Consider the following 27,243-nt stretch of genomic DNA (forward strand, 5'->3'; position numbering starts at 1 on the left):
TCAGGAGGGAGAGAACCCAGGTGTCTGGGCTCCACTGTTCTGTCCTGGCCTGTGAATGCCTCCCCTCCCCCATGCCTGCTGCGCCAGCCCCGTGCCGGGCCCCTTGGCTTGCACCCAAGCCCTAATGGTTGGCAGGGCTGGTAATGAGGGCAGAGGGGCGGAACCAGGACACTGTGGTGGGGGGAGGGGGGCATCTCTGCCTGGGCCAGAGTGTGGGGTCTGGGCTATGCTCAGGGTAACTTCCACCTACCTCCCATCCAAGTGGAGGAAGGGGCAATTAGTGTTTAATTGGCCCACTGCTACCCATCCCTGGCCTGGATAATTCTGAGAGGAACATAGGCATCCTGGCTCTCAGCCACCACCCCCAGCTCTAATTCACCCTCTCTGAGCTGGGAGAGCACCCTGGTCTCCTGGTCCCCTGCATGGAATGGGAAGGCTGGGGATGGATTCCCCTTCCCCCTCCCACCATGCTGTGCTGGCTGCGGCACTGTGCCCGGCATGGGAGGGAGGTGCCTGCCCGCTGTTGTTGGGGCCTTTAATTACCCACAGTTAAGTACAGAGCAGTCACCATAATTACTAAGCTACTGCAAGCTGCACACTCAGCACATGGCTAGACTTGGACCCGGATGCCTGGGTTCTGTCCTAGCTCTGAGGGAGTTTAGTTGTATTGGAGCACTGTGGAACCAGCACTGGGACAGAACTTGGCATCCTGGCTCCCAGCCCTCCTGCTCTAATTGCCAGACCTCACTCCCATCCCATGGCTGAGTTACAACCGAGATATCTTGGCTCCCATTTCCCCACCTGCATTAGTTCCTGCAAGACCCCAGCCCCCTCCCCAAGCAGGTTGGCTGCTCCATGAAGCTGTGTTGTGATGGCCCTATCTCTGCAGACATACTCAGGGCTGTTCTGCGTGGTGATCAACCCGTATAAGGTGCTGCCCATCTACACGGAGCAGATTGTGGACATGTACCGTGGCAAGAAGCGCCATGAGATGCCACCCCACATCTACGCTATTTCTGAGGCTGCCTACCGCAGCATGCTGCAAGGTGGGTACTGTAGGAGGGGCATGGGAGGAGCTTGGTGGTAGAAGTGGGGAGGAGGGGCTTTTTGGGGCAGAGGAGGGAGGTGTGCATGCATGTACATTACTGCCTCCTGCTGGGGTGTGTACATTGGCCTCTGCATCCTGGTGGGAGAGAAGGAGACATAACTGTCCCTGCTTCCCCTTGGTGACCATGGTGGCTGGTATTGCTTGGTGCCATGAATGCTGGGATGGGGTCTGAATTTTATAGTGCCTACTGAGCCAGCTGTGTGTTCAGAGGTGGGGGCAGGGTATGAATGGCACCGCTGGGAAAGTGTCTGCAGCCCCCTGATCACCCCCTTTTCTGTCCCCTTGCAGACCGGGAGGACCAGTCCATTCTGTGCACGTAAGTGCTATGCTAGGCGTGGGCTGATCTGAATGGGAGGCAAGTGGGGCATGTGGTTGGGGCTCTGGGGGTGCATGTGTGCCATGGGGTTTGGTGGGGAGTAAATGCTGTGGCTTGAGCTGGGCGCTGTGAGGCTGTGTGGTGGGTGTCATGGGCTGCTGGTAGGGAATGGTTGTTGTGGGCTACAGCATAGGTTGGGCACTGTGGCCCTGGCTTGGGTGCCTTGTGGATCTGCGTATGTGGGGCTGCCTGCTATAGGGTTGGGCTAAACACACCCCTTTGGCTCCAAGAGGGCTGTGCTGCCCCCATGCCTGCAGCCGTGTGCTGTTGCAGGGGAGAATCGGGAGCTGGCAAGACGGAGAACACCAAGAAGGTGATCCAGTACCTTGCCCATGTTGCCTCTTCCCACAAGGCCCGCAAGGAGCACAGTGTCCCGGTGAGTGCCCACCTGTCTGCCTGGGCATGGCTGCATGCTGCCTGGAGCTGGGGATGTGTGGTGTGGTGTGACTCCTCCCCCTCCCCCATCTTCATACTCTGGGTCTGGCTTCTGGTGCCCCCTCATGGTCCCCTATGTGTCACCCTGGGAATTGGCTGACCCTGGAGAGGGGAGCCCAGGGGAAAGCCCAGTAGACTGTTCAAGAAAGTACCGAGAACTGGGGAAGGGAACTGGGAGACCCAGATTCCTTTTCAGGTGGCAGCAGCATCTCAGTGCTGGGCTAAAAGTCCCTGTTTAACTGGCACTTGACATGCTCCACCCCAGAGGCGGCCTCATCTCAGCACCAGATGAAAGGTCCCTGTATAATCAGCTCTGATATGCCCTATCTCAGAGCCAGCTCTATGTTGACCCGTTGTGGAAGCAGGGCACAGTGGGATACCCCTTGCTTCTTGTGGTAACCTCCCATCTTGTGTGTCTCACTGCCCCCAGCTGGAGACTCCCAACCCAGGGAAGACCCAGGCAAGTTGACACACTCTGCATGCTGGTGCCCTTGTCTTTCCACATTTCTTCCCCCTGCATGGCAACCCTGGGGGTACTGCACCGAGTTGGTGCTTCAATGCAGTTCCCTTTGGTTCTTTTGCTGGAGGATGTGGGCAGTTGTGATGGGAGTGAATACACCAGCATTAGGTGTTCCCTCACAGCTGTTGGGGCTGTGCACTGGTGTCACTGGAGCCATTGGCCCGCCTCTTGCATTCAGGGTTAAGGGAACAGTGGTCTGGCTCACTTACTCCTTAGTAGGAGTGGGCAGACATAACAGCTGATGCTTCTTCCCTGTGGCAGCTCCCCTGCCTCTTCTAAGTGCTTGAAGGTGATAGCTGTCCACAGCTAGCATATTAACTTTTTGGAATGGCTTCTGCACCCTGGGAGCATGAGTCTGGACTCCTGGGTCCTATCGCAGCTTGGGGCAGGGAGTGAAATTTAGTGGGTTGAAGCAGGGGGCTGGAAGCCTTGACTCCTGGTTTTCCTCTCGGCTTTGGGCAGGGGATGGGGCATGGTGGGGTAGAGCTGACAGCTGGGAACCAGGGCAGCTGGGTTCCTTTACAGCTCTGGGTGGGTAGGGTGGGTTGGGGCAGTGGATAGGTGACTCATGCTGAGGTAGAGGGGAGTATGGGCCCCAGGAGCAGGGTGCTCCCCCCTCCCAACCCTGTGCCTTGTGCTGCATGGATCTGATTAACCCTTTGGTTTTTGTCTGTGTCTGTTGGTGCCTGTTCCCTCACCCCTGTTTGTGCCCTGTGCTGCATCCCCTCCAGAGCTCCAGCCCTGGCTCCTACGTGAGTAGCTACAGTGTTTGCCCACCCCATCATCTGCTGCTTCCTCATGTATTCCTAGTGTTTGTACTCAAAACTACCTTCTGGCCTGTAAAGCAGCACCCCCATCTGGCCAGGACAGGGATAGCTGGTACCCCCTCCAGCCTGTGCTCCAGTCCCACAGTGCTCTGTGAGGAGCTGCCCAGCCTGCCCCAGCCAGTGCTCCTGCTCCACAGCACCCCCTTCTGGTTACGGCAGGAGTAGCTGGAGGCTGCACATGATGGGTTGACAATTTATACCTGTCCCTAGGGTGAGCTGGAGCGGCAGCTGCTGCAGGCCAATCCCATCTTGGAGGCCTTTGGCAATGCCAAGACCGTGAAGAATGACAACTCCTCGCGCTTTGTGAGTGGGGCCTCTGCTGGGGAGAGGCTGCCAGCTGAGGGGAACCAGGGTGCAGGGCTGGTTATAAATGGAAGGCTTGGTGGGGCAGGGCTGGCTGCTGGACCTGGGAGTGTGAGGACTGGCCTGGTGTGTGGTCAGCTTGGTGGTGCTACAAGGCTGCACTGGTGGACAGGCATGCCTGGCTGTGGGGTGGGTGAGAGGCTCTTCCAGTCCTTGCCAGCCCCATTTGTCCCTCTGTCCCCAGGGCAAGTTCATCCGGATCAATTTTGACGTTGCAGGCTACATTGTGGGAGCCAACATTGAGACTTGTATCCTTTGTGTGGGGCAAGGCATGGGGTCGGGGCTGTTGGGGTGCATGAAGGGGGGAGTTTTGGAGGCTGGGCCCAGGTTCTGCATCTCCTTCCCTGACTGCATATGGTTCAGACCTGTTGGAGAAATCGCGTGCCATCCGCCAGGCTAAGGATGAGCGAACCTTCCATATCTTCTACCAGCTGCTGGCTGGGGCTGGCGACCACATGAAGGGTATGGCCCTGTGCCTCCAGGGAACCCAGGTGTCTTGCCTTAATCCACCAGACTTTATTCATCTTCAGAGCTGAAAAAGGACCTAGACATTCTGGCTTTCCAGGCCCCCCACCTCCTGCTGTAACCACTAGGCCTCATTTCTCTTGATACCAGTTTTCAAATACCTGAAGGCTGATTACAGAGAGGATGGAGATTGGGTTTTTCTCTGTGGTTGTAGGGGAAAGGATTAGGAGCAAAGGAAATTTAGGTTGGAGATTAGGAGGAACTTCCTGACTGTGAGGATGGTCAGGCATTGGAACAGGCTACCTAGGGAAGTTCTGGAATCACCATCTCTGGAAATTTTCAAGAGCAGGTTGGACAGATACTTGGCTGGGATGCTTTAGTCAGGGATGAGCCTTCCTTGAGCAGGGGGCTGGGCTAGATGACTTTGTGAGGTCCCTTTCAGTCCTACTTTCCCTTGATTCCTAGGATTCCTGCCTGATTCCCCACTGGCTCCATGAGCCCTATCTGGACTCAGTGGCAAACACTGGTTGCAGTGTTCTCTGTCCCATCCCATGGAGTTGGGGTCGGTATGGAGGGAGGCCAGCCATGGAGCTGCCCCGTGTGTTCAGTCTGGGGGGGGCATCGCAAGGCCTCAGGGCATGGTTTTACCCAATCTGTCTCCCCAGGGGAACTGCTGCTGGAGCCATTCAGCCAGTACCGGTTCTTGTCCAATGGGGTGCTGCCCATCCCGGGCCAGCAGGACAGGGAGGTCTTCCAGGAGACGCTAGAGTCCATGCGCATTATGGGCTTCTCTCATGAGGAGATTCACAGTGAGTCTGTGGGGCGCAGGCAGGGCCCATGGTGCAAGGGTGGTGGCCAGGTCAGGGATACAAGGAGGGCAAGCACTGCATAGGGTCCCTTTGAGGTGCAGAGGGGGCTGAGCAGGATGCCCTGAGGCAGGTGGGTTAGGTTGGGGGTTCAGACAGGGTGGGGAGTCATGGGGCAGGTTGTAGTTATAGGCTTGTGGTCGGGGTATCGGATGGAGTGGTGCGGGCTGTGGGGCCATAGGACAGGCTGGGAGTGTGGGTGAAGCATAGGGGCTGGGGCTGTGGGTGGGGTGCACGTGTCCCTCATGGCCCCCACCCCTCAGGTATGCTACGGATGGTGTCAGCTGTGCTGCAGTTTGGGAACATTGCCTTCCGCAAGGAGCGTAACTCAGACCAGGCCTCCATGCCGGATAACACTGGTATGGGTGGGCATGGTTATAGATTGGGGGCACTGATTTAGGTTGGGGCTGGCTGGAGCAGGGGAAGGAGAGAGAGGCCTTTCCTCTCCATGGGCTGCTAGCCCCAATCTAGCTGGGGGAGGAGGGTGGTAGTGGTACTGGTTGGTTCAGGGTGGGGCTAGGGGCCTTGTCCTCTAGGGCAGGAGCTGGCTGGCTCCCCTATGCAGCAAAGCTGGCAGCGGTGGGGGTTTGTGGGGCACTGTGCTCTGGCACTGATGTTCACTGTGTCCCCAGCTGCCCAGAAGCTGTGCCACTTGCTGGCTCTCAATGTGACTGAGTTCTCCCGTGCCATCCTCATGCCCCGCATCAAGGTGGGGCGTGACTATGTACAGAAGGCACAGACGAAAGAGCAGGTGAGCCTTGGGCAGGGCTGGAGGGGTTGGAGGTGGCAGCAGGGCTTGAGGGGGTGCTCTGGGGCCAAGGGAAGGAGGGTGCAGGGCAGTGGGGGGGCAGGTCTGAGGCCAGGGTGCAAGAGAAGCATGTGTAGCACATGTCCCACCATCCCTCCCACAGGCTGACTTTGCCATTGAGGCTCTGGCCAAGGCCACATATGAGCGACTCTTCCGCTGGCTGGTACACCGCATCAACCGGGCACTGGACCGCACCAAGCGCCAGGGTGCTGCCTTCATTGGCATCCTTGATATTGCTGGCTTTGAGATCTTCCAGGTGAGGTCCCTACATCCTGTAGGGTACCCCCTGTCCTCTATCCCCACCATCCCACTGGTGACCCCTTCATGTCCTAGTGCCCCTGTACTCCCCCACACCACACAGATACTCTGTGCATCTAGATGCCTCTTGCTCACCTACTGAACCCTGCTGTGTCCTCTGCACCTGGGAACACCATCCACGAGCACCTACCTTTACCAGCATCTGCTACCTGCCTGGCTTGGAGACACCCACATGCTCCCTGCTGTGCCCCATGGCCCTTCATGCACCCCAATCCCTCACAGATACCTGCATGCACCTTGTCCCCTTGTGGCCCCTAGACACTCTGGTACTCCACAGACTGCCCCATACAGCCCATGAAGCACAGCCCATATGGCTTCAAACCACATGGACTCCCTTGTGTACTCCATGCACCTTGGTATACTATGCAGACCCCTCATGTCCTGGCTCCCAGATCCTGAGAGACCTTCATACACTCCAGAACCCTCTGTGAGCCCTCTCCATAGCTCTTTTAGTACCCCCAGGTAGAATATACCCTTCCTCCCATTTGGTGGTTGTTGCACCCCTAACATGTGGTGCTCCCTCCGCAGCTGAACTCCTTTGAGCAGCTGTGCATCAACTACACCAATGAGAAGCTGCAGCAGCTCTTCAACCACACCATGTTCGTGTTGGAGCAGGAGGAATACCAGCGTGAGGGCATCGCCTGGGACTTTATTGACTTTGGCCTCGATCTGCAGCCCTGCATCGACCTCATTGAGCGTCCGGTGTGCTGTGGGGCAGGCTTGGGGCAGTCATGGGGGTTGCTGTACTGTGCAGTGGGAAGCAGGGTGTGTGGGCTTGGCAAGGAATGCTGTGTTAGTGGTGAAGGGCAGGGGGCGCTGTGCTGTGGGGCTGGGCTATGGCGAATCAAGAGGGGGCCCCTGTGAGGCAGAAAGCAGGGTGCTGTGTTTGGCAGGGAGTACCATGGGACAGGGAGTAGGGTAGGTGGGGAAGGAGGTCAGTTGGCATCATGTCATGGACCTAGGGTAGGAAGAGTAAGAAGGTGCCCCTGTGGGACAGGAAGTCAGGGCACTGTGTTGCAGGGAGGGAGTGTCCTGCTGTGAAGAGAAGGGTGGGAGATGCTGTGCTGTGGTGGGCGGCATGGGTCCCTTTGGGTTTGGCATGCTAGGGTAGCGTGTGAAAGTGTCTCTTGTAGGCAAACCCCCCTGGGGTGCTAGCCCTGTTGGATGAGGAGTGCTGGTTCCCAAAGGCTACAGACAAGAGCTTTGTGGAGAAGGTGATCCAGGAGCAAGGTGCTCACCCTAAGTTCCAGAAGCCCCGACAGCTGCGTGACAAGGCCGACTTCTGCATCATCCACTATGCTGGCAAGGTGGGCTTTTGTGTGTGTGTGTGTGTGTGTGCGCGCGTGTGTGTGTGTGTGCGCGCGTGTGTGTGTGTGTGCGTGTGTGCATGCACTGTTCTAATGGCAGGCTGCCCCCCAGTGGATTGTTATCTCACTGCAGCCACTTGTTGCAACAGGAAAAGAAGAATGCTTAGCCACTGCCCCCCCCCCCCCAACTCTAACTTACTAGATCCCCCACTCCTCCCACAACTGGCAGAGAGCCCAGGTGCGCTGGCTTCTAGCCTCCCTGCTCTAACCCATCAGACCCTGCTCCCCTTTCTCAGCTGGGAGCAAACCCAGGCATCCAGGTAGCCAAGTGGGTGTGTGTTGGGGGTTCCTTCCTTTCACCCTGCCCCCAACCCCAGGTTCAGGGCTGGGGTGTGTCCCAGTGCTGACCCTTTGCTCTCTACAGGTGGATTACAAGGCAGATGAGTGGCTGATGAAGAACATGGACCCCCTGAATGACAATGTGGCCACACTTCTCCACCAGAGTGCTGACCGCTTTACCGCTGAGCTCTGGAAGGACGGTGAGGCCTGGAGATGCTGGGCAGGGTTGGGGCTGGGGCATTTGAACCCATGAAAAACACTCTACACAGTTGTCCTCAAGCAGACACTCCACAGGACAGTGCCCCTACTGATAGCATGTAGCCACTGCGTCCCAAGGGAGAACCCTGCCTCTGACACCCTTTGGCTACTCTCTAGCAGGGACCTGTCAGCATGGACTCTCCCACCAGAGGCTCTCCCATGTCCATGGCCCTCCCCAGCAGTCACTGTCTCCCCTAACAGAAACCATCCACAGTTATCTCCCTCAACCCAACAACCCTTGTGGCCACCCCCCAGAGAGGCAACTCCCTTGCACAGACACCCCCAGAGCAAGGCCCCTGTGGACATGCCCTGCCCCTTGCTGTTGTCCCCACCCATATACCATCCTGTCTCAGGGGCCATAATGGAGGTCACCCCCTCTTCCCAAACATGTACCAGGTCTGGGATCCTCTCCCCCCCTGGCAAGGTTGCCCCCTTACCACTGAAAACCACCAACCCCCCATGCAATGTTAATGCCTCTGCACTAACCTCCTTGCTCTTCTGCTGTCTCCAATCCTCGCTTCACTGCTTCCATCCTGGCCTGGCCATCCTGCCCTCCTTCTGCTTCTTGTCTCATCTGTCTGCCTATCTCTGGCTCTGCCTGTCCATCTTTTCTTGTCTCTATTGTCCTTAACATCTTGTGTGTCTTCTGTTTGTCCATTCTCCCTGCCCCTGCCCCTGGCCCTGCTCTGGCCTTGGCATTGGCCTCCCCAGAGATCCAGAACATCCAGAAGGTGTATTTCTTTGACAGCTACGCTGTGGCACCCCCAGGCCCTGGTGAAAGTACGTCCATGCTCCACCACCACTGCCATGATCACTTCATTCCTCCCCCTGCCAGGACCCTGACCTTGGGGCAGGAGTGAGGCAACCCCAGGGCAGTGTTTGGGGTCTGGGGTGCTTGCATGGCCTAGGCCTCAGGGTCAGAGTTGACCTCCCATGAAGGCCAACAGGGTGGGGGACCTGCAGTCAACCCTCTGCACCACTTTTCATCCTCCATCCATTTGGGCTCATGCAAGAAGAGGGTGCTCTGAGGGTTGTAACTGTGGGGGTTGCAAGGCAGAGGGGCTGTGGGGAGTGCTTGGGGCTGTGGGGCAGGCACTGCATTGGGGTGGGGGCAGCAGGGAGTGCTGTATGAGACCTTTCTAATTCTCCCTGACCCTTCCATCTCTTCCTCAGTGGACCGAATTGTGGGGCTGGACCAAGTGAGTGGTATGGGCGAGATGGCCTTTGGCTCATCCTACAAGACCAAGAAGGGTATGTTCCGCACTGTGGGGCAGCTCTACAAGGAGTCGCTCTCCAAGCTCATGTCCACCCTGCGCAACACCAACCCCAACTTTGTGCGCTGCATCATTCCCAACCATGAGAAGCGGGTGAGTCCTGTCCTCTCCCTTCCTCTGCCAGGCACTGCATGTGCAGCACGCTAGTGCACAGGGTGATGGCAGGGACCTGCTTGCACCGGTCCGGCCTGACCTGGGTAGGGTGTGATGGACCTGCATCAGCTGTTGCATGTGGGATAGGGTGTTAGCCAGAGCCTTTGGGTGGTGGTAAAGGGTGTGCTACCCTGGGGCTAGGATGTACAAGGGGGCATGCCTAGGGGGCGGCTGTGTAAGGGCTCCCATGGCAAAAGCTGCAGCAGTGTGGTGCACGCACAGCAGTGAGGGGATAGTTGCTCATGGTTGTGAAACCATGTTTCCCACTTGAGGCTGGTCTTGCTGCAGGGGCAGGGGTGTCCCTGCTGGTGGGTGCATGCTGGTGGCTGTGTTGTGGCATCAGCACTGACCCCTGTCCCTGCCCTGGTGGGCTGTCAAGCAGGCTGGGAAGCTGGAGCCCCACCTAGTGCTGGACCAGCTGCGCTGCAATGGGGTGCTGGAGGGCATCCGCATCTGCCGTCAGGGCTTCCCCAACCGCATCATCTTCCAGGAGTTCCGTCAGAGGTAGTGCCCCTGGTCCCCTCCCCACCCCAGGATACCTTCTGCTCAGACAGACTGCCAGCCCCTCTACCCTAGGACAGACCCATGAATCCAGCCCTCCCTGTCTTGGATCAACCCCAGAGGCCAATCTAGCCCCAGTATCCTGGCCCTTCCCGGCCACTCCCGCCTTCCCAGTATGCATCCCACCCTGACCCACCTAGACAGATGCATATACCCCAGTATCCTGCCCCCCAGCTCCTACTGATCTATATACCCCAATATCCTGCCCTGGCTCAGACCATGCTGTGGAGGGGTGGATCTGTAAGGCAGGGGATGGTGCCGTGTCATCTTTGAATTCACTGTGTCCTCCCTTCCACTCAGGTATGAGATCCTGACACCCAACGCCATCCCGAAAGGTTTCATGGACGGCAAGCAGGCCTGCGAGCTCATGGTATGAGCAGGGTGGGGCAGGCCAGGGGTTCAACTTCATCTCCCAGCCATCACCACCCAGCTGCTGCCTACCCAGCCACCACATACATTCACCTTTTAATTAATCCTCACCCCACCAACCTGGCTACCTATCTCCCAACCACCACCTACCAGCCATGCTTCCACCCTCATCCAGCATTCCCACTGACCCTCCTGTCCAGCACTGTCCGTCTGCTCAGATGGCATTTCACCCTGCCCACCCACCAGCCCCACCTGTAGGGATCTACCCTGTTCTCATCATCCTACCTTCAACTACTCATCATCCTACCTTCAACTACTGCTTCCTTCATACAACTCCATCCTTCCCTTGCCCCATCACTCCCTTGCATCCCTCTGAGCATTGATACTCCCCTGCACCTCCCACCCAATCCTCTCCTTCGCTGCATCCACCCATCTCAGTGTCCACTTCCCCATTTACCTGCTTCTCCATCCCCTCCACCACCAGTGGCTCAAGTGCCCAGCTGGCCCCTGGCTGGGCACGTGCTGGGTGGGTCCCCAGGAAGGTGTAGGTATGAGCTATGGTTCCTCAGTCCCAGGCTTGCTGACCTGGTCTCTTGCCCTGCTCCAGATTAAGTCTCTGGAACTGGACCCCAACCTGTACCGCATTGGGCAGAGCAAGATCTTCTTCCGGGCAGGTGTGCTGGCGCACCTTGAAGAAGAGCGTGACCTCAAGATTACCGACATCATTGTCTCCTTCCAGGCTGCTGCCCGTGGCTACCTGGCCAGGAGGTGAGTGTGCAGGGTGGGATGGGGTTGTGGGGTGTAGGTGGGGGGAGGGGGGGCATGGCCTGGTGGGGGAATGGGAAGCAGGGGTCTGTTTCCTCTGCTGTCTGTGTCTGTCGTCCGTCCCCCCGTCCCCCCCCATTCACTGGGCTGTTGTGTGGAATCTTGGGTTCAAGGAAACATGAAGTGCAGAGAGAACTTGGATGTCTTGGCTCCCATTTACCCTGCTCTGACTCAGTCGCCCCCAGAGCTGGGAGCAAAACCAGGCAACAAGGCTGGTAGACCCTCTCTGTTTCCCCAAACTCTGACCCACCAGATCCATCTCACCACCTAGAGTTAGCATAGAAATGGGGTGTCCTGGCTCCCAGCCCTCCTGTTCTGGTCCACTAGACCCCCTGCCCAACCGGAGCTGGGTGAGAGCCTTGGTGTTTGGGGCAGGAGATGATGAGTGACACTTGTAGGGCGTTCCTGAAGAAGCAGCAGCAGCTGAGTGCACTGCGGGTGATGCAGCGGAACTGTGCTGCCTATCTCAAGCTGCGCCACTGGCAGTGGTGGCGTCTCTTCACCAAGGTGCGAGTGGGGCATAGGATGTGTGCCAGGGGGAGGGGCATGGATTGGGATGTGGGGGCATGGTCTAGGGGGCAAGGCTGGGGTGTGACAGTGAGGGGTGGGCAATGGGGTATAGGCTGAAGGATAGTGAAGGCAGTTCCTGAGCCTGGGTGAGATAGCGAGGAGGGCCAGCCTTTTGGGTGTTGGAAGGCCTGGTTCTGGGACAGGTTGAGGGGAAGAAGTAGGAGCTCTGGACTGAGCTGGGGGGACCAGGCCCTGGGGTGGTGGCTGAGAATGGGGCTGTACAGGAGGTTAGTATTTGCTTTCAGAACTTGTGCTGGGGCAGGCAGCAGGGGGATATGGACCTGGATGTAGAGGGGTGATGGGAACTGGATTCACTTGGGGGTGGAGGGGACCTTGAGTCTCAGGGGGAGACAAGGCTATACTTGGGGCTGTCGTAGCCCTCCTCCGCATCACACCCCATTGCCCCCAGGTGAAGCCACTGCTTCAGGTGACACGGCAGGATGAGGTGATGCAGGCCAAGGCCTTGGAGTTGCAGAAGGTGCAGGAGAAGCACACAAAAACCCAACTGGACCTCCAGGAGCTGGAGAGCAAGTACCAGCAGGTGAGGGGGGGACCCAGAAACCCAGGGACAAGCCTCCTCCAACCCACCAGACTGTATCTGCTTCCAGAGTTGAGATGGAACCCAGGCATCTTGGCTCCCACCAGCACTCTGCTCTAACCCATAAGACCCTTCCCCTCCCAGAACTGGGAGAGAAACCAGGTGTCCTGGTTCCCACCCCACGCATGCTGGGGCTGGAACCCAGGTGTCTGGGTCTCAGAGCTGACCTGTGCTGGTCCTGGTGTAGCTGGCAGAGGAGAAAGCTATCTTGGCGGAGCAGCTGCAGGCAGAGACGGAGCTGTTTGCTGAGGCCGAGGAGATGAGAGCACGCCTGGCTGCTAAGAAGCAGGAGCTGGAGGAGATCCTGCACGACCTGGAGGCGCGGGTGGAGGAGGAGGAGGAGCGTGCCCAGCAGCTACACAGCGACAAGAAGAAGATGCAGCAGCACGTCCAGGTGCTGGGGGCTGTAGGGCAGGGCAGAATGGGTTGGGTATGCTGGAAGAGGGGCCATCACAAGTGCTGTCCTGGACTGGTGGTGTTGCAGGGATCAGGGGGCTTCCTCCCAGGCTGGGGATGCTGCTGGGATTGGAGTTATTGGGGTCTTCCCCAGGCCACAGGCATAGGGCTCCCTTCTGGGCTGTGGGGCACCTGGCTAAGGAAGTTGTTGGGGTACATATCATGCTGCCCTTGTCCTCTGATTCCTGTCCTTCCTTCCAGGACTTGGAGGAGCAGCTGGAAGAGGAGGAGGCGGCACGGCAGAAGCTGCAGCTGGAGAAGGTGACCATGGAGTCCCGGTTGAAGAAGATGGAGGAGGATGTCCTGCTGCTGGAGGACCAGAACTCCAAGTTCCTTAAGGTGAGGGTGCCCTGCCATGAGCCTCTCATCCACAGGGCTGGTACGAGCTTGGAGAGATCAAATGGCATGGTGGACTGTGCCCTCTGTCCTGCCCCCATGCCTCTGGGTGGGGCTGGCCTACTGCTGGGTGGCTCTGGAGGTGGATCTCTGGGCCCTGTACGCCCCAGTTCATCCAACATCTGCTCCAGTCTGAACCTGCATCAGCTTCTGGCTAGAGATGGGTTGGGTCCCTGTGGGATCTGGTTGGGGCCTGGAGATGGTTCTTATCTTGACCTTTGCCTGGATCTTCATCTGGACCATGCTCTGCCTTTCAAAAGGGGGTGAACCCAATGTAGACCCTGGTCTGGGCTTCCTTTGGATGTCCTGGTGTGGATGCTAATTCAGCCTTTGGCCCTCTGGTTTGTAGCTTGGGGTTTAGTTTTTATCTGTTGCAGAACCCAGATTGGGACTGGAAGGCGGAGTTTCTGCTTCTGATCCCTGTCCCTTCCTTTGTCTCGTAACCTGAGTCATGCTCTGGCCTGGGACAAAAGCTGGGGACCCCAGACCTGGGCGCAGCGCTCAGTCTCTCAGTGGCTGTTAGCATAAACTTGAGGCTGATTAGGTAGCTGGCTCAGAAGCCACAGCAGGGCTGAAATTTCTGCCCACCTCAGCATCTCAGGTTGAGCCCTCTGGTTGCAACCCAGGTCTGTGGGGTCTGGGCTACAGCCTGATTCCAAACTGAATCCTATTGCAGAGTCAGAGTGAGCCCTGGACCTGGCAGTTGGTGCAGTGTCAGTGCCTCAGTGCGAGTCTGGATTATGTCAACCCTAGCTGGCTGGGGCTGTGGGCATGGCTTCTGGTCGGGGGCATGGGAGGACTGTTAGTTCTTGGGGAGGAGGGCAAGAGGGAGGTGGTTGGTTCTTGGGGCAGGAAGTGCCCTGCATGGCCTTATCCTGTGCCATACCTGCAGGAGCGGAAGCTGATGGAAGAGCGCCTCTCGGAGTTCACGTCCCACATGGCAGAAGAAGAGGAGAAGGTGAAGAGCCTGTCCAAGCTGCGCAATAAGTACGAGGCTGTCATGGCTGACATGGAAGGTGAGCAGGGCAGGGAGCACATACTCTGGACCCTGGTCTCAGCCCCACCCGGATGCAGAGCTGCAGCTGAGTCAGGCTCCAGATATGCATCCAGATTGGGGGCATGAGTCCAGGTCCAGAGCTGAACTGGGTCCCCCTCCAGATTGGGGTCTGAATGGAGTTCCCATAGAGATGGGAGTGGGTGCAGCCCCGGCCTGGGTTGGGCAGGAGGGTAGGTCTGGACATGGAGGCTGTAGAGCCCTCAAAAGGCATATCTGCATGCCTCTGCCCAGTGCCTCAGTGCTCTATGTTCAGTGCTGGGCAGGCGCTCTTGCTGCTGGGGAATGTGTCCTTACTTGAGTTGTCAGGATCTAGCACAGCCTGTGGGGTCGGTGCCATGTGGGCCCATGTCCCAGAGTCCTCATCTGTTTGCCTGCTTCCTCCTCTTTGGACTCTCTCCAGATCCTCATCCCAGGCTGTGATGTGCTTCCCCCCACCCTCCCAACCTATCCAGTGTCCTGCTGGATAGCACAACCAGAGGGGGTGGCTCTGGGGGCTCTGCCTGGTCTGGGTATGGTCCTCAGGGTGGGTGGCATGTGGGACTGGGGAAACCTCCAGGGCTTGTCCCTTCTTTGAGTAGTCAGCAGGGGTGCTGGTGGGCATCCCTGGACCCACAGGCCAGAGGCTTACGGAGGAGTCTCCTGTGTGAGGCAGTCTGGGGTGGGGGGTGTACTAGCCAGAGGAGGGGTAAGAAATAAGGGAAGTGCCAGCCTCCAGGCAGACTGGGGGTCCCTGTGGGCAAGAATGGCCCACTGGGTCTGAGCCCCTGCCCTCCCTGCAGACCGGCTGAAGAAGGAGGAGAAGGGGCGGCAGGAGCTGGAGAAGCTGAAGCGGCGGCTGGATGGCGAAGCCACAGACCTGCAAGAGCAGGTGCTGGAACTGCAACAGCAGTTGGAGGAGCTGCGGGCACAGCTAGCACGCAAGGAAGCCGAGCTGCAGGCTGCTCTGGCCAGGTACTTCCCTTCCCCCCTCCATGCCACTGGTTCCCCCCTTCTGCCTTCTGCCTACTCCCAACTCCCCTGGGTCAGATGGGGGTGCTCCTAACTTCCCTGGCCAGGCACCATCCCCCACCCTTGGGGTCTTAACTCCCCCAGCATCTCCCCTTCGTGCCAGGCCAGGCGCTGCCCTTCTTCCATCCCCCCAGCTCCCAACTCTTCTGGGATCCCTCTGACCCACTGACCTTGCCTCTGCCACAGGGTGGAGGAGGAGGTGGCCCAGAAGAACCTGGTGCTGAAGTCACTGCGGGAGCTGCAAGCACAGCTGGCTGAGGCACAGGAGGACCTGGAGGCAGAGAAAGTGGCACGCACTAAGGCCGAGAAGCAGCGTCGAGACCTGGGCGAGGAGCTGGAGGCCCTGAAAACTGAGTTGGAGGACACGCTGGACTCCACCGCCACCCAGCAGGAGCTGCGGTATGTCCCACCCCTGCTCCACGCTGCTGGTTGTGGCCCCCAGAGCCAGTTGCAGCACTGTTTTTCTCCCTGGTACTCCCCACAGCTAGCTGCTGTGCCACACTGGCCCAGTGCACCTGCCCTCACAACACCCACCCAGGGCTGGCTGCAACATCCTCTCCGCCCCATAACACAGGATAGAACCCTGTCATTACTAGTCCCCAAAACATCTCTCCTCCTGAGCCAGCTGCAGCACTCTGTTGCTGTGGCACAGGCCTGTGATTCTGGTGTACCCGCCCTGCAGAACACTCCAGAGCTACTCTTGTCTCTACCACTACACAACAAGACAGTTGAAGGGGCCAGCATAAACACTCCCAAGCTGGCTTGGTGCTGGGCAAGATGTCTCTGTTTAAACAGCACCTGATATACTCCACACCTGAGGCTGCTGCATTCCTGTGCCCCATGTCTTGCCTCAACCCTTTCTGCACTGCAGGTCCAAGCGGGAGCAGGAGGTGACGGAGCTGAAGAAGCTGATGGAGGAGGAGGTGAAGACGCATGAGTCCCAGGTGTTGGAGATGCGACAACGACACACCAGCACCCTGGAGGAGCTGTCAGAGCAGCTAGAGCAGTCCCGCCGGGTATGGGACAGTATTCCAGGGAAGGATCTAGGGGTCTGAGCACAAGGAGCTGGGAGTTTGGTCACCTGGGTTCTCTCGTGGCTCAAGGAAAACTATGTTGCCCCCCAGTTTAGGGCAGCACTGGAGAAGGCAAAGCAGATGCTGGAGGGGGAGAAGGCGGAGCTGGCCCAGGAGGTGAAGGCGCTGCAGGGCACACGCCTTGACTCGGAGCAGAAGCGCAAGAAACTAGAGGGGCAGGTGCAGGAGCTGCAGGCCCGGGCGGGTGAAGCTGAGCGTGCTAAGGCTGAGCTCACTGAGCGCCTGACTAAGTTGCAGGTGAGACGCACATGTCTTCCCACATCAGCCCCATGGGTCTGTCTGCTCTGATGTCCTGCCTTACGGGCCCATCTACCCTGGCATCCTGTCCCCTCCCTCCCCTGGATTCTCTCCATGGGTCCCTCTGCCCTCATATCTGGCCCCTGTATGTGGTCCTGTCTGCAGCTGACACTTGGCCTTTGGTCACTGGCCAACCTGGAATGTCCCATAACGCTTCTTTTTGTGGATGGGCTTCATGGGTCACAACTCTTCTGGAGCAGAGGTGCCCACAGAGTATGGTCTCCAGCCCTCCCCTTCACTGTGCTGTGCCCTTTCCTTCGCAGAGTGAGCTGGATGGAGTCTCGGGGGTTCTGGGTACAACCGAGTCTAAGACCATCAAACTCACAAAGGACCTAGCCACAGTTGAATCCCACCTGCAGGATACTCAGGTACCTCATGGGGGTTCACAGGCCAGCTTATGCAGCACAGTGTGCCCTCTGGATTGTGGCTGTGGGCAGGAGGGGCTTAATGCAGGTGAAGTGCAGCAGGATGCTATTGGGACTGGTTGCAGGGGTGTGAGGTCCGGGGGTGTCTATTATGTGGGGTGGGAGAGGGGCAGGGCTTCTGATCCAGGGGTAATGGAGGAGATCTTTGATCTGTGGGTAGGGGCTGGGGCAGGGTCTCTGAACCAGGTGGCATCTGGGCATTGGCTTTGACTGATCCTTACCTTCTTTTCTCACCCTCAGGAGTTGCTGCAGGAGGAGACAAGGCAGAAGCTGGCGCTGAGCTCGCGGGTGCGTCAGTTGGAGGAGGAGAAGAGTGTCCTACTGGAGCAGATGGAGGAGGATGAGGCTGCCAAGGCCAACCTGAACCGCCAGATCCAGAGCCTGCAGCAGCAGGTGGGGGCATGGGGATGTGAATAGTGCAGGGCGCAGACCAGTGGTGCAATGTGTGCTGCATGTGTAATGCATATGGGGTAGTAGAACGGTGTGTTTTGTGTTGCCTGGAGCAGAGGTGTAGGGCAGTGACACAATGAGGTACGGTGATGTAGCACCATTTGGTAGTACTCTGTGTGTGGAGCAATGCTTACAGTAGGTTGTGTGTTGCTGTGTCTGTTATGCATGGATGGAGTATGGTTAGCACAATGTAGTGTGCTGTTGCATGACAGCATGGTGTGGTGTGCTGCCCATACGCGTAGCTAAGGTCTGGTGGCACAGTGCAGTGGTGCTCTGGAGTTACTGTGCATTGTAGTAGTGTAGTGTGCTGGTTTGGCACATCAGCATACTTAATAGTGCTGTGCAAAAGCATGGCCCGTGGTGCACCATGGTATGAATGTGCTTGGGTCTGGCATAGTGTTGCAGTGCAGCAGCCCAGTGTGCCATTGCCACACACCATTCTGGGGTGAGTGGAATGTGGGAATGTAGTGTGCTGCTATGGTGTGTCAGTGAAGGTTCCAGGTCAGTATGGTGGTGTGGTGAGTCAGTGCAGTGTGATGCTGTTACTTTGTGCTGGTGCAGTACAGTCCATCAGTGCAGCACAGCAGTGCAACCTGTGGAGACTGCCCCTGTGTGTCATGGTGCGCAGTGCACTGGCATGCTGGATCAGTTTCTCCCCTTCCTCTGGGCCTTGTGCAGTCCTAGCTCCTCTGAACTGCAGGACAGAAGCCCATGTCCCAGGACTCCCCACCTTGCTCCAACATCTGCGGACATCTGATGCTGTGTCTCTACAGGTGGTGGAGACACGGCGGAAGCTGGAGGAGGATGCAGGGGTGGCAGAGGGGCTGGAGGAGGCTCGCCGACGGGTGGCCAAGGAGCTGGAAGTGCTAGGACAGCGCTATGCTGAGAAGGTGGTGGCTGCTGAGAAGGCAGAGAAGGGGCGGGCACGGCTACAGCAGGAGTTGGATGACCTGAGCGTGGAGCTGGGCCAGCAGCGCCAGACTGTAGGAGCCCTCGAGCGCCGTCAGAAGAAATTCGATCAGGTGAGGCCTTCCCAGCCCCCAGGCCCTTCCCCAAATGGGCTTGGCTTCTTGGCTACTGACGACCCTAAATGTTGGCCCCCCAGCTCCTGACACCCCTACATTCAGCCTAAGTTGTCCCCACCTGCTCCCAGGGGTCTGACTCACCTCTGCCTCACCACTGCTCAACCTGTGCTCTGCTCCGCTTGTCTAACTCTTCCCACCCCCTGTGGCACAGATGCTGGCTGAAGAGAAGCTGGTATCAGCGCGGCATGCAGAGGAGCGGGACCGGGTTGAGGCTGAGGCGCGAGAGAAGGAGACGAAGGTGCTGTCACTGAGCCGGGCGCTAGAGGAGGCGCTGGAGCTGCAGGCTGAACTGGAGCGCCAGAACAAGCAGTTGCGTGCTGAGATGGACGACCTGGTCAGCTCCAAGGATGACGTCGGCAAGAATGTAAGCCTCAGCAGAACTTCTGGATAGGAACCTGGATTCTTGGGTTCTTTCTCAGCACTAGCATGGGTGGAAGGACTAACAGTGCAGTGCATGCTGGGGGGCATAGTCCATCCCTGGGACTGTATGGGTCAGGGTTCAGTGCATTCTGGGGGCAGTAGTCCATGTTCCTCAAGACAGGTTGCAGTGCAGTGGATTCTGAGAGCTGTTGTGTCCTCTTTCCTTGGCAGGTGCATGAGTTGGAGCGGTCGAAGCGGGCTCTGGAGCAGCAGGTGCAGGAGATGCGGGCACAGTTGGAGGAGCTGGAGGACGAGCTGCAGGCCACGGAGGATGGGAAGCTGCGGCTGGAGGTTAACATGCAGGCCATGAAGGCGCAACATGAGCGGGAGCTGCAGAACCGTGATGATGCCAACGATGACAAGAAGAAGCTGCTTTTCAAGCAGGTTGGCACAGGGCTAGCACCTGCTGAAGGGACTGGGTCATGGGCAGTCTGGCAACCAGGGGAGGGCCAGAGACAGGAGCTAGCATCCATGGTTCCCAAAGTGAAGGGGAAATCCAGGGACAAAGTCCAAGTCACAGGCCTACTCGGGGTTCTGAAGTCAGAGGCCAAGTTACTGAAGCCTAGTGGAGTTTCAAAACAGCCAGAGTCCAAAAGTAGGGTGGAGCTGGGTTAGAAACCAGAAAACTGAAGAGCACAAGATCCAAAGAGGATGACCACAGTAGACTGTCAGGCATAAGTGTTTGGTGGGTCTGCAGTCTGCTGCCACAGAAGGACTTAAATGGGGAGGCTGCTCTCCCCAGCAGACAATTAGGAGGCCATCATAATGGCCAGCTGGTTCATCAGCCAGTTTGGGGCTGCCAGGTAAGAGTCCCTGGCAGGTTTAGCCAACTGGGCAATGAATCCAGAATAGGCTGCCTCTTAGGGCCCCTGACACCTGCCTGAGGGTCTGGGTTCAGGGCAACAAGGGGGCATAGGCTGGGTAGGCCCAAAGAATCAAGGGGAAACAGGTTGTGTGGGCCGAGGTGATGGAGGAGCATGGACAGAGTCATGAAAGCACATGGGAGCAAGTGTGGGTGGTCTTTGGTGGGTGGTGCAGGGGAGTGAGGGGGCATGGGCAGGAGCTGACACCTTTCTTTTCCATACTCCTAGGTGCGGGACCTAGAGCAGGAGCTGGATGCAGAGCGGAAACAGAAGGCACTGGCTGTGGCTGCACGGAAGAAGCTGGAGCTCGACCTGCAGGACGTGATGGGTCAGATTGAAGCTGCAAACAAGGGGCGTGAGGAGGCCGTCAAACAGCTCCGGAAACTGCAGGTGGGGGCAAGGCTTGGCTGCAGGGGGCACGCAGTGGTACCCAGTGTTCTGTGAGAACTTAGGGGTTACTCTGTATTATAGGACCCCAATATCTGGACACTGTGTGCTCCATAGGATGGAGTTTTCCTGTACTCTGGAAACTCAGTGGCTGGGACACGGGGTTCTCTCTGGCTCAGTCTTGCCCTGTCGCCCCTTAGGCACAGATGAAGGAGCTGTGGCGGGAGGTGGAGGAGGCTCGCACCTCCCGTGAGGAGATCTTCATTCAGGCCCGTGAGAGCGAGAAGAAGATGAAAAACCTAGAAGCAGAACTGCTGCAGCTGCAGGAGGTGAGTCCAGAGTGGGTGGGGCTGGGGTGGGTGAGAAGCGGAGTGGGAAGAAGTGGAGAGAGGGCAAAGCTACATTGGGAGGCCAATCTGTGGGGACGGAGCAGGAGTTGGGGCTGGGTCAGGGTGGGGTTGGGGTGAGGCAAGGGCAGGGCTATGATGGAGTGGGGGCAGGGTGTCTGTGTGGGTCCTTGTTGCCTGTTCAGCACCCTGTCCCGTTGCAGGAACTGGCAGCGTCGGAGCGAGCCAAGCGACAGGCCCAGCAGGAGCGTGATGACCTGGCTGACGAGCTGGCCAATGGGACCAGTGGCAAGTGAGTGCCCTGCTCACTGCCCCAGGCCATGCCTACTATGCCAGAGACTACCTACCAGCCCTGGCCCAACCCCACCATGCCAGAAGTGCCCACAACACCTGGTTCAGCAAAGACTGTTTTCTGCCCAGCTGAGTGCTTGAAGTCATGCCTGCTTCCCTAGACCCCACTCATGCCTCACCTCCTGCACCCGCTTGGGTGTTATCTCCTCCATGCCCTGCCTGTTTCCCTGTCTTTGCTGATGCTACATTGCCATGTCCTGGGACCTCCTGCTAAGCCCAAGTGGTCCTCTACCCTGTGCCCACCCCTTTGGCTCTTCTTCTTTCTCCAGGTCGGCACTGCTGGATGAGAAGCGACATCTGGAGGCACGGATTGGGCAGCTGGAGGAGGAGCTGGATGAGGAGCAGAGCAACATGGAGCTGCTGAATGATCGCTACCGCAAGCTCACCCTGCAGGTGGGGGCTGCCTGGGAGGAAGGGTGCCAGTACCCCCAGGGATCATTGCCCTGAAGTCCCCAGTGCAGGGATGGGACCCTCATACTTGACATGTTCTGGGCTAGGGGGCTTCCTCCCAGGCTGGGGGTGCTGCCGGGATTGGAGTTGTTGGAGTCTTCCCCAGGCCACAGGCATGGGGCTCCCTTCTGGGCTTGACATGTTCTGGGGTAGTGAGCCCCAGAACAGGCTGCCCAGTATCCCCTGGGGTGGGAGTCTTACTGACTTACTTACCCAGCCTGCCCTAGGGCAGAGACACGCTGCCCCCCCCCCCAGCCTCTGCCCCATTTCTGGCTTCATGGATTTCTGGGCTGCCATGTAGTGTAGGGGTCAGTAGTGTTGTGAGGTGCAGTGCCTCATGGGGTGGAGTGCCGAGTGGGAGAAGCCTTCAAATGCAATGGTCTGATCTGGCAACACCCTCCGCAGGTGGAGACCTTGACGACAGAGCTGGCCGCTGAGCACAGTTTCTCCCAGAAGGCAGAGAACTCACGGCAGCAGTTAGAGCGGCAGAACAAGGAACTGAAGGCTAAGTTAGGCGAGATGGACTCCTCAGTCAAATCCAAGTATAAGTTGGCCATAGCCACCCTGGAGGCCAAGGTGGCCCAGCTCGAAGAGCAGCTGGAGCAAGAGGCTCGGTAAGTCAGGGCTGGCTACCCAGAATACCCAGATGGGAACCGTGTCTAGGGACAATGGTCTACTTATCCAGAATCCTCTGAGGGAGACCACCTTCTGAGGATTGCAGTTTGCTTCACCCACATTCTCGTGTGTGGAATCCTTTATTCAGGGGTGGAGATAGACAAGGTTACCCCCCAAAAGGATTATGGGGAAAAAAGGCTATAATGGGCCAGGTTCTGGTTACCCAGAACCCATCTGGTGGGATCCCTGTCCTCAGCAGAGGGGCAGATAGCTATCCAGAATTATCTTGGTTACCCAGAGTGCTCCTGTGTATGACTCGTTGTAAAGGGGTTCCTGTTATGCTGAATTTTTCGAAGTGTGAGCCTCAAAGCCAAGGGGCAGATTACCCAGAATTTTAGGGGTGAAGGCATGATACCCATCTTTTCCAAGATGTTGTTAGGGGCTGAGCTGTTGCCATGAAGCAGGAGGCTTTGGTGGGGAGTGGGACATCTACCTAGAATTCCTTGGGGTGCAGTGGGGTACCTACTTAGAATACCCTGGTGCAAATCATGCTTGGGTAGGCCGGGCTCTGCTTATCTTGTACCCCTTGACAGGGAGCGGATGCTGTCGGGCAAGCTGGTGCGCCGGGCAGAGAAGCGGCTGAAGGAGGTGGTGCTGCAGGTGGAGGAAGAGCGGAGGAATGCAGATCAATTCAAGGACCAGGTGTGGCTGCCTCCTTACTTCACATTGCTACCTGGCACCCTGTCCTGCCTGTGGCATGGCACTGCCCCTGATCCCCAAAGCATAGCCCCCTTGTGATCAACCACCTGTGGCATGGCATCTCCCACTGAGCCCCCTATTGCAGAGTACCTGCAGCATGCTCAGCTGTCTGCCCACCGTGGCACAGTGACCCCACCCCCCCGCCCAAGTCCTTGTCCCCTGCAGTACCACAGATTCCTCCACACCCCATCCTATGGGGTACTCATCCTGCTGAACCGCTGCACTGAGCATCATGGCATGGCAACCACATGACACCCCCCTGTCAAGCATCCCACCCTGTCCCCTGCAGCATGGCACTTCCAAGTGCCATGCATGTGTATAAGAGTCTGTCCCGGTATGGAGTGGTGTGACCCTGTGTCTGCTGTTTGCTGGCAGCTGGACAAGGGACACATTCGCATGAAGCAGCTGAAGCGGCAGCTGGAAGAGGCAGAGGAGGAAGCATCTCGGGCTAATGCCAGCCGCCGCCGCATGCAGCGTGAGCTTGAAGATGTCACTGAGTCAGCCGAGTCCATGAACCGTGAGGTTACCACGCTGCGCAACCGCCTCAGGTAGTCCTGGCTGGTGGGGGTGGGAGACAGTGCTGGATATGCCTCAGTCAGTCCTGAGGCAGGGTATAACTCAAGCCGGACATGGTACCCACTTCAGGCACCTAATTAAATTTGGCTCTCCCATGGCACAGCTTGGGACAAGGTCTCCCCTTTCCCACCAACCTGATGCCAGGCTCTTGTCCCACGTTGGCCAGGCAGGACCCATCCTGAGGGGTGGAGGGACTCTGCTTGGTGTCTTCAGGTGCTTTGTACAGAGGTGGCTCAGTGTCTGTGGAAAGTATGGTTTGGATACCTGCAGGAGGGCATCTGAGCCCCTTATATGTCCCCAGGGGATGCTCTTAGCCCGCTGCCTTTTTTTATTGGGATTCAGTCTCCAGGGGAGCTCTCTCAGGCTGAAATAGCTCTTCACAAGGGACCAGGGGATGGGATAGAGTCACAATTAGAATCCAGGTGTCCCAGTTCCCAGCCCCTCCACTTAAACCCAACAGATCCCACTCTCCTCCTGGAGTGAGGACAGAACTTGGGTGTCGTGGCTCCAAACCCCTGTGTTCATGCTGCCTCTCTTCCCTGGGCTGTGGCGGGTCTCTCTCTCTTTCTCTCTTTCTCATTCTCTGCATTTCTTCATCTCTTCCATTCCCACAGCAAGTTAGAGCATCTCCAACGCAAGTACGTGTGTGCCCTGCTTGCTGTCCCTATGCCACTGCCTCAGCCTGCCAGGAGGGGGAGGGGGATTGGGTCCTCACCAGGGGCAGCAACTCCCCCTCCTGCCCATGTAGGGGTCTCTTCCCACTCGGAGCCTGCCGCACCCTTCCCTCAGAGCTCCCTTCTCTCACCTCTGTCCCTCCCTCACTGCTCCTGAAGCTCTGGTTTGCCCTGTTCCCCCTGTGCCTCGCCTAACTGGCTCTGAGCCTGGGGCCTGCTGCCTGGGGCCTGCTCTTTCCTGGCTGCTGCGTTCCCCTTGCCAGGCTCATGTGTGTTGTTCAGGGTGTGGGGTGGGGTGGGGTGATGCTAGACTGGTATGTGGTATTCAGGGTGGGGGTTGGTGGCTAGGCTACCTGGTGCCCCCTGCCTGCTCGCTGCTCCCTGCTGTGTGATGCTGCCACACCCAAGGGCATAGGGCGGTGTGACCACTGAAGGGAGGCCCAGCCAGGGGCACTGCAGGGACCATGGGATAGGAGTGCTGGGGATGGGAGCTTTTGGGGGTGGTCGGGCAGCGGTGCTGCCTGTGGGGTAGGGAGAGGCCAGCAGGGTGCTCTGTGTGGTCTGGGCTGGGTCTGAAGCTTACTGTGCCCCCTGTGCTAATCCATGTGTCTCTCCTCAGGCGAACCCCCCTGACATTCACTACCCGCACAGTGCGCCAGGTCTTCCGGCTGGAGGGGGTCTCAGACGAGGAGACGGAGGAGCAGGATGCAGAGACCACAGCTACCAACCACCATCCTTCCCCTGTCCCCCCCCAGACCCAGCCGCAGTCACCCCTGGCTGAGCAGCCCCCCAGCGAGTGAGGGGCGCCAGGGTTGGGGAGGGGAAGGGGCATGGAGGCAAAGCTGGGGCAGCTCCCTCACCCAGCACTGCACAAACCTGGACTCCTATACTATGGGGTCTGAGGGCTTGGCCCCTCTGCACACCTGGCTCTGCCCAGGGCTTTATTCTTTATATCAGCCAGCACTTTATAACAGGGGGGTTGGGAGCAGCTGGTCGGCCTAGATGCACCTGGAGTTAAACTGGATTTCTTGTAGAACCCCTCCCACCCCACCGTGGGGTCCAGCCGACACCCCTCCAGAGCACTGAGACTCCCCGCCATTACAGGACCCTGTCAATGTAGGGATGGTTCTATCATGCTACCTGGCTCAGCCCCCCACTGCATGTCCCCTGATTCTCCCTGCACACCAGGCTCCTCCCTTTGTGCAGCCTCCAGCTGCCCTCCAGGTGCTCCCTTCTCTGTCCTGTTGTGGGTTTGCTGTGTGTGACAGAAACCGGTGCCACAGAACCCCTGAATATCATCCCCTCTTGCACACGAGTGCATGTGTACAGTACAGGTCTGGATCTCTCCAGCAGGGGGCACCAACCATATGTGTGCACGCACACTCATCCTAGCAGGGGACAGTGCTGCATCTCATGCACTCACTCCCACATGCACAGTCCCTCTCTCACTTTCACACTCTCTCTCTTCCAGCAACAGCTGTGCTTTAGACATGTTGGACCTAGCTTCATTTTGCACAAAAGCCCCATCTTAGGGTAGCCTGGAGTAGAGCACCTGTGATCTCTTCCCCCTTCTCCTGGCATCGCTCTTCCTCTTTCCATGTGCAGCTTGGTTTTCATCACTCACCACAGTTGGGATTTTTAAACCCAGGGGCCTAGATTTCACCGGGGCTCAGCTTCAAAACAGTATAGGAATCACTTCCCTGAACTGTGCCCCTATCCCCCCCACAACTGGCCTTCCTCAGTTCAGCCTCATGGCCCCATCTATCCCAGTATCTTACTTTTTTGCATCTTGGTGATGGCAGTAGCTGGTGGGGATGTAGCACTGCCCCACACTTTGTCAGGCTCACTCTGCCCCAGGCTTCGCTCTGGGAGTAGTTGTGGGTGGGCAGAGCCTTTCCCATGGTAGGACCCTGTGTGTGGCTGCATTTATGCTGGGGTAAAGGCTTGTGCATGCATTTATATGTGATGTGTTGGGGGAGGGTGGATTCATTTCAGTTTCTGAGGCTGAAGTGTCCACATGTCAGACCGTTTTCTCCCAGGTCCCAGCACTGTAAGGGGCCTGTGCCTAGCTGCCCTTGTGGCATCCCAGGTCAGAGAGATGGTGAGACAGCTTGGGGGCTGGCGGGAAGAATTAAGTGACTGTAAACTGGCTGTCATGACAGGGCCTGGCACTTGTCCTTGACATGGGGCTCACTGGATTGGGCCTGCCCCTACATTTGGCTTCTATGCCCCTGGACAGAAGGTGGAACTGGCCAGGTTCAAGCCATGAAACCCAGCAATTCTTTATAAAGGGAGGGGTTGCAGTGGGAATTAGGGGTTTGTAACCAGCAAGGTCAATCCCCCCAGAGCAGCTGCAGTCCCAGCTAGGGAGAGGTCTCACACAGGCTCTTGAGTCTCAGGGGCAGGCTCTCAGGGACAGGATAAGTACTGTGTGGATGCCTCCTCCTGGGTAGGACCAGTTTTTCCTGCAAGCTGTGCTGTGCCTGCATAGCTGTCTCCCCATGTGTGGGGCTGGGACTGACTGAGGGAAAGTTGTGCACCTAGGGGAGGCTAGGAGCATGTCTCCTTTCTGGACACTGGCAACACCCAGGCAGGAGGTATCTAGGGAAGTGGCACATCACTCCTTGGGTCCCCCCCTTGCTGATGCAGGCCCTGCTGTGGCCTAGGTTTGGCCTTGCTGTTTACCACCTGCACCCAGGCAGCTTATGGTGGCTTCATGGTGTAGAAGAGAATATGTGTATGCTTGCTCTGCCAGCCTTTTGGAAACTCCGTGCCCAGGGTCCCTCATGCTTTTCTGCCAGCTTCCTGCTTTTGGAGAGGAGGCTCAAATACTCTTGTGGTCAGTTAGCTTCCTCCCCTGAACCCTACCCTATGTTCCCTTATTACCTGCCCTGCTCATAGTTCCGGGGCTGGGGATGACCTGTGCCCAGGGCTTAGGTGCAGGCTGCATGGCTCCTGTGTGCCCTTCTCTGCCGTGCTCCCTTGGCTGTGTTGTGTGTTACCAGGGCATTTCTGTGGGTAGGTTTGGTGGCATGGGAGCAGTGCCTTGCAGGGGCCTGGGCTGACACATGATATCTCTTCCCTGTGGGGCCCAGGGCTTGCTGCTTCTGGCTGCACAGGGCGCAAGCCAGTTCCCTCTGTTTTTAAAAAGCACCGAGGTTTGTGTCTTCTAGTAAAGCTCATCTCAGATTTA

At 57.8% G+C, this 27,243-nt stretch overlaps 1 protein-coding gene across 8 annotated transcripts in view; it reads left to right on the forward strand.

The window, feature by feature from the left end:
* LOC102574445 (myosin-10) overlaps positions 1-27,243 on the forward strand; it is a 31,834-nt gene extending 4,591 nt beyond the window's left edge. For 4 of the 8 annotated variants that reach the window (XM_019488027.2, XM_019488032.2, XM_019488029.2 and 1 more), the window contains 41 exons: positions 890-1,046; positions 1,397-1,424; positions 1,758-1,860; positions 2,350-2,379; positions 3,171-3,191; positions 3,477-3,569; positions 3,814-3,877; positions 3,993-4,091; positions 4,760-4,903; positions 5,224-5,319; positions 5,593-5,711; positions 5,872-6,024; positions 6,615-6,788; positions 7,220-7,393; positions 7,818-7,932; positions 9,164-9,357; positions 9,800-9,921; positions 10,279-10,348; positions 10,955-11,115; positions 11,571-11,679; positions 12,152-12,283; positions 12,528-12,734; positions 12,998-13,135; positions 14,085-14,208; positions 15,029-15,200; positions 15,444-15,656; positions 16,129-16,273; positions 16,382-16,588; positions 16,912-17,016; positions 17,314-17,466; positions 18,297-18,545; positions 18,760-18,972; positions 19,200-19,412; positions 20,120-20,281; positions 20,479-20,607; positions 20,829-20,917; positions 21,246-21,369; positions 21,832-22,040; positions 22,635-22,743; positions 23,176-23,348; positions 24,670-27,243. In XM_019488027.2, the coding sequence (XP_019343572.1) occupies positions 890-1,046; positions 1,397-1,424; positions 1,758-1,860; positions 2,350-2,379; positions 3,171-3,191; positions 3,477-3,569; positions 3,814-3,877; positions 3,993-4,091; positions 4,760-4,903; positions 5,224-5,319; positions 5,593-5,711; positions 5,872-6,024; positions 6,615-6,788; positions 7,220-7,393; positions 7,818-7,932; positions 9,164-9,357; positions 9,800-9,921; positions 10,279-10,348; positions 10,955-11,115; positions 11,571-11,679; positions 12,152-12,283; positions 12,528-12,734; positions 12,998-13,135; positions 14,085-14,208; positions 15,029-15,200; positions 15,444-15,656; positions 16,129-16,273; positions 16,382-16,588; positions 16,912-17,016; positions 17,314-17,466; positions 18,297-18,545; positions 18,760-18,972; positions 19,200-19,412; positions 20,120-20,281; positions 20,479-20,607; positions 20,829-20,917; positions 21,246-21,369; positions 21,832-22,040; positions 22,635-22,743; positions 23,176-23,348; positions 24,670-24,850 (5,673 nt within the window). In that variant the 3' untranslated portion in view covers positions 24,851-27,243. The remainder of the gene's footprint in view (positions 1-889; positions 1,047-1,396; positions 1,425-1,757; positions 1,861-2,349; positions 2,380-3,170; positions 3,192-3,476; positions 3,570-3,813; positions 3,878-3,992; positions 4,092-4,759; positions 4,904-5,223; positions 5,320-5,592; positions 5,712-5,871; positions 6,025-6,614; positions 6,789-7,219; positions 7,394-7,817; positions 7,933-9,163; positions 9,358-9,799; positions 9,922-10,278; positions 10,349-10,954; positions 11,116-11,570; positions 11,680-12,151; positions 12,284-12,527; positions 12,735-12,997; positions 13,136-14,084; positions 14,209-15,028; positions 15,201-15,443; positions 15,657-16,128; positions 16,274-16,381; positions 16,589-16,911; positions 17,017-17,313; positions 17,467-18,296; positions 18,546-18,759; positions 18,973-19,199; positions 19,413-20,119; positions 20,282-20,478; positions 20,608-20,828; positions 20,918-21,245; positions 21,370-21,831; positions 22,041-22,634; positions 22,744-23,175; positions 23,349-24,669) is intronic. The other 4 variants (XM_059728489.1, XM_019488030.2, XM_014604113.3 and 1 more) reach the window with 4 other exon arrangements.

Source organism: Alligator mississippiensis, chromosome 5 (genome assembly GCF_030867095.1).
Source record: "Alligator mississippiensis isolate rAllMis1 chromosome 5, rAllMis1, whole genome shotgun sequence".
In the NCBI taxonomy this organism is placed as follows: domain Eukaryota; kingdom Metazoa; phylum Chordata; order Crocodylia; family Alligatoridae; genus Alligator; species Alligator mississippiensis.